The 9,624-nt window shown below is 43.0% G+C and overlaps 1 protein-coding gene across 1 annotated transcript; it reads left to right on the plus strand.

Annotated features, from left to right (window-relative positions):
• Window positions 1–9,148, plus strand: CDCA7 (cell division cycle associated 7). Its single transcript, XM_030454267.1, has 10 exons — window positions 1–90; window positions 1,477–1,602; window positions 2,003–2,113; window positions 3,258–3,509; window positions 3,913–3,990; window positions 4,732–4,917; window positions 5,329–5,469; window positions 5,838–5,987; window positions 6,585–6,721; window positions 7,024–9,148. The coding sequence occupies exons 1-10, from the start codon at window positions 70–72 to the stop codon at window positions 7,052–7,054; spliced, it is 1,233 nt and encodes a 410-aa protein (XP_030310127.1). The 5' UTR covers window positions 1–69; the 3' UTR covers window positions 7,055–9,148.
• Window positions 9,149–9,624: the final 476 nt, after the last annotated feature.

A 9,624-nucleotide genomic window follows, 5' to 3' on the forward strand; every position in this document is an offset into this window, starting at 1 on the left:
GCCCCCCGCCGTTCCCACCGCTTTGGCGCGAACCTTCAGTTCCCCGGTGCTCGCCCCGCCGCTGCCAGCATGGCTCCGCCGCGCCCGCAGGTGAGCGCTGCCTGCCGCGGGGCTGCCCGCCGGGATCGCGGGGGGGGGGGGGCCCAGGACCGCGGGTGGCTGCTGGCGTCGGGGGGACTATGGCTCCTGCGGCCGCGCTGTCCCGGGGATCTGCGGGGTCTCATGGCCGGGGCAAACCGGGCTGCTGAGGGTGTGGGAGGTGTGGGTTGATGGTTTCGGGCAGAGCGAAGGGGATCCTAAGGGGAACACTTTGAGTAAAGCCCTGCGATGCAGGGCCTTCTGCCCCGCCACTGTACTGGAGCTCCCCCAGCACGGCGGTACCCTCGCCCGCCTCGCTGGGTTATGGGGGACCCGGCCTGGGAGCCGTGCTCTGTTGGGGGCAGCCTCTCAGTGCCCTCCCTCCCGTCTCGCAGCTGTCCCGGCCGCTGCCACTACCGGGGGCCGGGAGACTGGTATCTCACAGCGGAGGGAAGTGGCCCCACTTATAAGGGCATTGGGCCCGCAGGCAGTGGGGGGCGGCATCATTTTATCGGAAGACGGGGAGAGCTGTCCTGGGAGAAGGCAAGTTTGGGTGCTGGTCCCGGGGCTCCCGGGCTGGAGCCCGGCCCGCCGTGGCAGGGCTTCCCGGCTGAGCGCTCCGTGGGCCGACCCAGGCACGCCCTTCATGTGCTGAGGGCCGCAGCCGGGCCGGGCCCGGAAGTTTTCCTGTTGCTCGTCAGCACCGGGAATGCCGTGGAGCGTGGTCAAGGCTCAGGGTGCTGTCGTGCCGGTCCAGAGACAAGGAGCGGGCTGAAGGGGGCTGAGGAGAGGGCTGTGTGGTTAATATTTAAACCGTATTTTCAAAATCTTCGGCCCAGGGGGCTGGGCCTGTGAACTGCCAAGGTTCGGAGTGCTCGGCGAGTGCAGCGTCCGGGTGTGGGTGCAGCAGGATCGGACCACGGGTCGCTGCCACCCTGGGGTGAAGCGGGTCTTTGCCAGTGGACACATCCCCGTGGCAATGAAAACCTTGAAGGTCCTAAAAAAATTACCGTGTGTTTTAACCTGGTAATAAAATGAACAAATCAGTGAGCCACTGTGTCTAGAGCTGTTGTTGCAAGTAATTAATAAATCAGAGAAGATTTTTTGCTACTATTTGTGCACTTGTAATTTTTTTTCCTGCATTGCCTCTAATGAGTGAAGGATATGATTTTTTGTGTATATTTCCACTTTGCTGTTTGCATAGAAGAAATATTTCTAAATACTGTGACAAAACCCAGATATGTATAACAGCAGAAATTATTCCTGTTTTTTACTTCCGGAATTATTTCAAAGCTGCTGATGATTCTGCTGACTTGTATTCAAGAGTGTTAAGCATCAAACAAAATGTTCAAACCTGCTAAACTTCAATTTAATAACGTTGCCATTGTCCTTTTGCAGCGCCGAGGTTGTTCAGGAAGGAGAAACCTCACAGCATTCCGAAATACGAAACTGATTCCTATGGAAACATCCTCATCCTCTGATGACAGTTGTGACAGTTTTGGGTCTGATAATTTTGCAAACACAGTAAGTACAGTACTAGAAAAAAGAAAACTGAATATGCAGTGCTAGTAAAGCTTGCGAAAATACAAAGGTAGTAAATGTATTCCACACAATTAAAACTGCTTGCCCTGCTTATGGTTTTGTATAGTAGTTATAGATCTGTGCTGTATGCTGTAATTTCATTTCACTCTTTGCTTGTGCTTCTAGGTAGTAATTGTTGGAAACAGATTAGCTATTTATTCTAGCCTTTGAAATGTCACCTAACCTAACATGCCTGATAATTTGCAACTGCTGTTCTGAAACCCCTTGTTAAATGCCTTAACTATTTTTTTCTTTATTAAAAAAGCTATTTGCTCATACTGCACTTGTAAATGTGAATCATTTTCTGTACAACTTCAGTTAAATAATATTTTATTCTTCATAGAAATACAAGTTTAGGTCGGATATTAGAGAAGATTTGGCAAAAATTTTTTACGAAGCATCTGATGATGAATCCTTCTGTGGCTTTTCAGAAAATGAAATTCAAGATGCACTGGTAAGACAGGTGATTTTAGTTTGCTGTTTTAAGTTTTTTACACATTCTTAATTGAAAAATAATGGGAGCTTCAGGTTGGAAGTCCAGTATTGTCAGAAAGCAGCATCTTTTTTTAATTTAATACACCGTTGAAGTAGCTGTGGTTTCATATTCCTTTGGTCTCCATAGAAAGCTCCCAACCTCCTGAGCTTTGCAAGTTTGAAATAAAATCTGCCATGTGGATTTTGAAAAGTAATACCTCTTCAAAATGTTGTTCCTGGACATTACTCTATTAGAATCTAACATTTCTGATTTCCTCAGTATTACAATATGAAATGTTATGCTAGCCCATGGACTCCAGCAAACCTGAGAAAAACATCTGTGTGTATTGACATGTGGTCAGAACTGTGCTCTGACTGTAATACAAAGTGCTGTACTTCTTAGCAGTAGAGAAATAGTGATAGATGCTGAAATCCACCTTCCAGCCTCTTGTTAACTATGACCAAAATAAGACTGTCCTACTGAGTCTAAATCTAAGAGTGAAAACCTTTTGCAGAGTGGGCATTTAACTAAAGAAATTAATTTCTGTCTTTACTGAACCTTTGGTTCTTGAAAAAGTTAAGTTGTGAGCAAGGCACCAGAATTTAAGGATAAGACACTTCTGGGATTTTCTTGATCATTATTTCAGTGGCTCTCTAGAGGGAAGTTTTCCCTTGCTGGTGTTATGTGATGGCTTTTCTTGACAGAGTACAGACCTGGGTTTGACCTGCTGCTGAGAACTGTAGTGGCTTTTTTTTACAGCCAAATACAATATGTTGCAAAATTTAGCCCTTTGAAGGCAACTTTTATTCTCTATCAAACAAACTATCTTTTCTATTAGACCTGCAAGTGACAGCAATGACTGCTGCAGCTGAAACCATGCTCCTTTCTGTGGTGTGTTGCAGCAGTACAGTGTGGCTCTCCCTCAGAGCTTTTTGTCCTTGCACCCTCCTCTCCTCCTGCCCCCTTCCTTCCCCTTAATACACTAAAGTGCTAGGACTGGAGATGTAAATGTGTAGATTTCAGCCAGATAGGCTATGACCACCCCCAAACATACTGTGCAACTGTATGTAATCTCAGAGCAACTCACTTGGATTTATATGCTTCCATTCTGCTTTGTTAACAGAAACTGGAGTCAGATGCAGAGGAGAATGAGACAAGTGCTGAAAGTGAGGTAGCTCGGAGAAGGCAGAAATGCTCTGTACCTCTAAAGGTAGCCATGAAGTTTCCACCTCGAAGATCAGAGAGAAGGAAGGGTGAGATGGAACCTCTTCCTGAAAAGCTGATGCCTGTTCCAGATTCAGACTCTGACTCTGAAGAAAATGGTGCCCTGTTTTTAGAAAAAAGAGCTTTAAACATAAAGGAAAACAAGGCAATGGCAAGTACTCAATGTCTCCCTGGGGACATCCTCTTCTTGACTCTTAGGGGACCTTTTTGGTTATTCAAATTAACTCTAATGGCAATTATATGAATGTATTAAGAGGAACTTCCATTTCTGATGTTTGATACTTCATGTCCACTGTCATGTGAACATTCATACGCTTAATTACTTCAGTAAAAATCTATAGGCTACAAGCCTAAAGAATAGGCTTCACGGCAGTAAGTTTGAGCATTTTTTAGTTACTTGCAGTCACTGGAACATAAATAAAAGTAGAAAGATAAAAAGTGACTGCGTTTTCTATATGTACTTGTACTTCTAGCCAATTGCCCTGACTTAATAGTCTGTAATAGCACATAAACGCCTTTTTAAGACTCTATTTTCTTTTTCTTTCCCTTGTTAGCTTGCAAAACTAATGGCTGAGTTGCAAAATGTTTCTGGTATCTTTGCTGGGAGAAAGTCATTGCCAACTGTCAGTAATGTAAGTATAAACTTATTTTGCCTTCATATTTTTGAGGGTCACATTCTGACATGACAAACCAGGAATCTGAATCAAAAAAACTTCATAAGCCATGTAAATCAAAGTCCAGTTCAGAATTTTTTTTTACTTCCTAAACCAGGCATCCTCATTATGCAGTTAATTCTCTTTTGATTTGTCAGTGTATGAAGTGGAGCAGATTAATTCATAATGGTGTCTCCACAGACCAACACAACTAAACAAGGTGCTGTGTAAATATGTATTTTTACAAAGTCTGGAGATAGGGAGGGCTGGTCAGGCTTTAAAGCTCAAGGCTGAATATTCTGTGAGTTTATAACCTTTAAAAAAAACCTGACATTTGGCCTAACTAGGTTCTTAAAGAAGGTTGAGTTGTGACTTGGCAGTGGAATGAATTTCACTGCTGCTGTACCTGTTAGCTATGTGAAGATGGAAGAACACTAGAAGTCACAACTCCTCAGACATGGGTTTGGCTGCTGTATGGGAGAATTCTTGTATCATGGACACAAACATGCTTTTGGTTATTTCTCTGAAGCTAGCAGAAGGCCCAAGATAGAATTGCTTAGGATGTTTTTTACTTGTGTTTTCTGATTTGGCATGGGGAGGAGACTTAATCTTTGGGAAAGACAGAAGCAAGGTGTGTCATTCAGGGGAGGAACTCATAGTACCAGCAGGAGCTGTCTGGGTTGTTGCCTGTTTGATTTGGAGATTTTAAAAATTTACTAGGGACCAAAGCGACCTCCAAGACGTTCATTGCCCAGAAGTGCTTTGAGGAGGAACCCAGACCGAAGTTCTCGGCCTCATACAAGATCCAGGTCCCTGATTGAAGGTCCTCCTACTTCTTTACCAGAAGAGGAAGATGACCCATACATCTTAGTGAGAAGAAGAAAGATGTCTGATGAATACCTGGAGGTATGTTGAGGTTCTGTTTCTACTGTTGCTGGTGGTTTTGTTTTCCCTTCGAGAAAATAGCAATTAATCCAGAGTTGATCAACATTATGAGTATACTATGGCCTGGGAAGATGTACAGAAAATAGCATTGTATGTATTCTCCATTTCCACCAGCCTTATCCTTGAAAAATTTCTTCCTCTTGCACTCCAGCAGGAATTAATCAAGATCCAGTAGCATTTCTGAACCCTGGAGTTAACAGATAAAAGTGACGGTGCTAAAGCTGCACCCATATCATACGTCTTTGCACAGATCTTCTGTCTCTTGTTTAAGTATATGGTGGCTGTCTGAGACTTTGCTTTGAAGATCCCTACCTTATTTATGTAGTTTTTGCTGAAACTTAATACTGAAAGTATTGTGTCTTCACTATTCAGCATGAAGCCCGAACTCCCAGGAGGGGTCACCGTGGTGCCATGGCTTTTCCACACGTTGTGCGCCCAGTTGAGCAGATAACAGAGGAAGAGTTGAAAAATATTTGTGGTTCTGCAAGAGATAAAATATATAACAGGACTATGGTAAGTATGTTTCAACTTTGTGAGATGCATACTTCCTCACTGAGAGGAAGGGTGTGATTTGTGGGAGAAGTATGCCTGACGTCTTGAAATGTCATTTCTTTACCTGCATTTACAAAATGGCTTTTACCAAGCCAGTTACCTTGCTGTCCCCCTGTCACAACTGTAGTATCTAGATGGTCCTAGTGAAGGAAAGGGATCAGCAGAGGCTGAAGATGCGGTGTTAAAACAGTCTTGGTGTAAACTTCAATGGTGGCCTTTTTTATTTCAGGACAAGCTGCAAGAGAGATGGCTTGTTAAATGCGCTGTTCCCCTGACTAAACAGCCATCTTTAATGTCTTGTATTCTGAAATGCCTCCTCTGTGTTCTAGGGATCCACCTGTCACCAGTGTCGCCAGAAAACCACAGACACCAAAACAAATTGCCGTAACCCGGACTGCGTGGGAGTGCGGGGCCAGTTCTGCGGGCCCTGCCTCCGCAATAGGTATGGGGAAGATGTCAGAACTGCCCTGCTGGACCCGGTAAGACAATTGTGAATATTGGCTTGATGGTGTTTCACTGGAGCAGTGAGGGGCATTGATTGCTCATAGATAAAGAATTTTAGCAGGGGAACTGCTTACAGTGCTGTAGTTGTATGTCATGCAGTCCTGGTTTGATTCAGACTGAATCACAGAACCTTGTGTTGTGTAGAACTCGTAGTTACTACTTTTGTAGTTTCATTTGCAGGAGGAAACTATGAGAGCAGAGCAGCTTCCAAAATACTCCAGTGTTTGGGCATCAGAATAGTGTCCTCCTCTGCCTTATGTTAGCGCTAAGTGCCCTATGGAAAGGAGCTGAATTTGTGGGCAAAGCACTGCTGTTGTGGGCTGTGGAAGTGGTGCACGGGTTGAGTGGAGTGGAATGCTGGCTGTGGTTATGTGCAAGGCAGGCAAAGGCAGGTGTAGTCCCTTACAGACTGAAGAATTTGTACTCTTGTGCCGGTTTCTAAAACTTCTGCAGGGCTGATGTTCACTGCAGAACTTGGTGTGAAACAGGGGCCCTCTTTTAAGTTTCCAGGTGTGAATCATTTCTGGCATTCTAGTTCAGCTAAGAAGGTTTATTGTCTACCTTTTTTCTAGACCTGGAGGTGCCCACCTTGCCGTGGAATCTGCAACTGTAGCTTTTGCAGACAGCGAGATGGCCGATGTGCAACAGGTGTCCTGGTATATCTGGCCAAGTACCATGGCTATGACAACGTCCATGCTTACTTGAAAAGGTAAGTGCATTGTGTCAGTGACATGGCCCCACTCTGAGTGTGGTAAGTAGCTGAACACTGGGAGAGCAGAGCTCTCCACGTATTATTTTTTTGGGTAAATCTGAAGATCATTCTATGTTGCCATGACAATCTGAGTTTGGCTATGTGTTTTTTCTGATGTTTTGGTTCTTAACCAAAACTAATGATAAATAGCATTCTTTGACTTTCAACTTCAGTTGTGTTTTTTGGAGCTTCCCCTAGTTTGTCTACAGAGTTTCCAGTGTTTTGCTATAAGCTAACTCATATTTCTACTTGTCTTTCAGTCTGAAACAAGAACTTGAAATGGAAGACTGAAGCTGTGACTGCCTTCAAATTGTGTACTCTTTCACCAATGTCACATTGCCTACAGTGAATTGTTTAATCAAATGAGATTGCAAAGCCAGTGCCTTCCTTCACTCCCCTTCTGGGTAAAAAGGGATAAACAAGTTTTACTTTTCTCAGTGCATATCACACTCGGGGAACCTGTTTAATGAAGGTCTTTGCTCACAAGCTGTTGTTTTCTTCTTAATCAACTTGGCAAATCTGATAGCATCAGTCCTTGCTTTTGTGCCAATAACTTTTTTTTTTTTTTTCTGAAAGGAGATGGGGCTTTAAGCCATTAGGAGTCTTATTCATGCAATCACTGTGCTGCAGGTTTATTTATACTTTGAAGATGATCATGAAAAGCTACAGATATTCTGAAAATTCAGGGCACTGTTCCCCATAGAACCAAGTGGGGAAACGTATGTGCTTAACTCCAGGCCAACTTATGCTGCAATACAGACTGAGGATAAATGATCATAAAATAGAAGCTAAGAATTTTCAAATAAACCCCACCACATTTGCAAGTTCAAAAAGGAAGCTCTTAAAGTTGCAGCTGAGCAGTCTCCAAGCACTAATATTTGGTTTTATAGAGTACTTAAAGTGCTCTCTGGCCATTTTAAAAGGGTAATGTCTGAGTGACTTTAAAAATGCAAGAGAAACAGTTGGAGATGGTGCTTTGTGTCTTTTCTTAGATGACAGGAGGTGAAAGCAACCACAGCACCAGCACTGCTTGGTGATGATGGAGATGTGAATGTACACTGTACAGAGTGGCCATTGTCTAAATCAGAACATACCCAGTGTTAAATTACCGCTTTTGTGGGTTCTCTTCTTCCTGCTCTTGCTGCAACTGCAGAACTGCTTCCTTGCAGAATCCTCACAGGTCCTGGGGAAGAGGTCACTGGTCCTCTAGGTCAGGACTTGGTTAAATAGAGGGGTAGTGGTTCATGTGGCTGTTGGCCAATTACAAGTGGATGAAAGATGCTTACTTCTTGAATTCCATTATCAGGAAAAGGGGCAATGACAATCGCTGGAATCAGAAGCCTGACTTTTTTACCTGTAAAAAATGTAAAAAGCAAGGACTTTTTAAGCTGCAGTTCAGCTTGGAGTAAGTTATTCTTCCAGTGCATAGAGCAGCATGAATGTAAGTAGATAAAGTTCTCAAGAGACATCCTGATTTTAGATAAGGAAATACAATTGCCTGATCAAAAAGGCTTTCAAAATTAAGTAGAGGGACATATAGCGAGTTGCATACAATTTGAGCACTTAAAGATGTAGGTACTGTTGTGGTCTCCTCCTAACACTCCAGCCATATTTCTGTATCTGGCTTTGTGTGATTGGAGGAGATCTTTTGCATGATGTTGTTAAGGAAGCACGAGTACAGCAGAAACGGAGCTGAAGGATTCTCATGTGCTGTATGGAATGGGGTCTCTTGTACTCTGTGCTGTAATAAAGAAGGTGCCATGAAAATTGTATCTGGATAACCACAAAGTGTATGACTGTGCTTAGTTTGATTATGGAAACTACTGTATAATCTTTGTATAAGGTTTAGAATGCAATGTTAAAATACTGTACAATTGAATAGTAAAAGAACTAAGTGGCTTTTATTGAGCATTAGAACAAAACAGGTTTAGGCTGCTCTGCATGCACAGTGTTTGCACAGTGTGTATACATAATGATCCACAGTTTATACCTTTCTAGGAATTACATCAGTGTGTCTGGGAGGACAGGAGAGAGGAATTCAGAAACAAAAGCTATTTATGTCTCAGACTTGCAGTTCTGTTTCATAAATCATCTGTCCTCTTGAAAATCTTCCTCTCTTTTGTTTTTACAGTGTGAATTCTTTGCAGTCTGAGGTAGAGTGTTCTAACCTCTAGGTACATTTCCTGAAGCAGCTCTAGAAATACATGTTCCAACAGATGAGTGCTTTTTTTTTTTTTTTTTTTTTGTAATTGCTGGTCTTGCCTTCTGATTGCTGGAGTGTGAAAGGGCTGTGCTAAAAGCAAAGCCTTGCGTTGTATCACAGAGACTGTTGTATTTAGATTTGTTCAGATCTGCAGTGTTCTGTACAAACTTTTTTACTTTGAAAATAAATTTTTTGGGTTAGTATTTCTGCCTCTTGACTGTTTTTACAAAGCCTGTTAGAACTCTAGATTTTGCCACCTTTCAGGTAAACTTCTCATACAAAGTCAGTTAGACTTGGACATCTTTCTGTCCCCCACCTTGTGTTGTGCTGAACCAGGCTTGATCTGATACTCATGCTGCTTGGATTTGCAATGTTTTGTACTAACTTGTGATGGTAAAAATACATTGCTGTTGAGATTAGGCCAGATACAGGCTTTAAGCACATGTTTATGTGCTTAACCTTCTGCTTTTTTTTTTTTCCTACATTTTCTTATACTAGATGCTGACATCCTGAGCTGAGAAGGATGAGGATATTATCGTTTGGACACAAATCAAAGTCAGATGCCTACCACTATACATGTATACACACAATTTAATTTAGGTCCCCACATCCTCTCCCCTGTAACAAACTGGTAACTTCTCTCAGGAGCTGTGCTGGA

The sequence above is a fragment of the Calypte anna genome, chromosome 7 (assembly GCF_003957555.1).
Source record: "Calypte anna isolate BGI_N300 chromosome 7, bCalAnn1_v1.p, whole genome shotgun sequence".
In the NCBI taxonomy this organism is placed as follows: domain Eukaryota; kingdom Metazoa; phylum Chordata; class Aves; order Apodiformes; family Trochilidae; genus Calypte; species Calypte anna.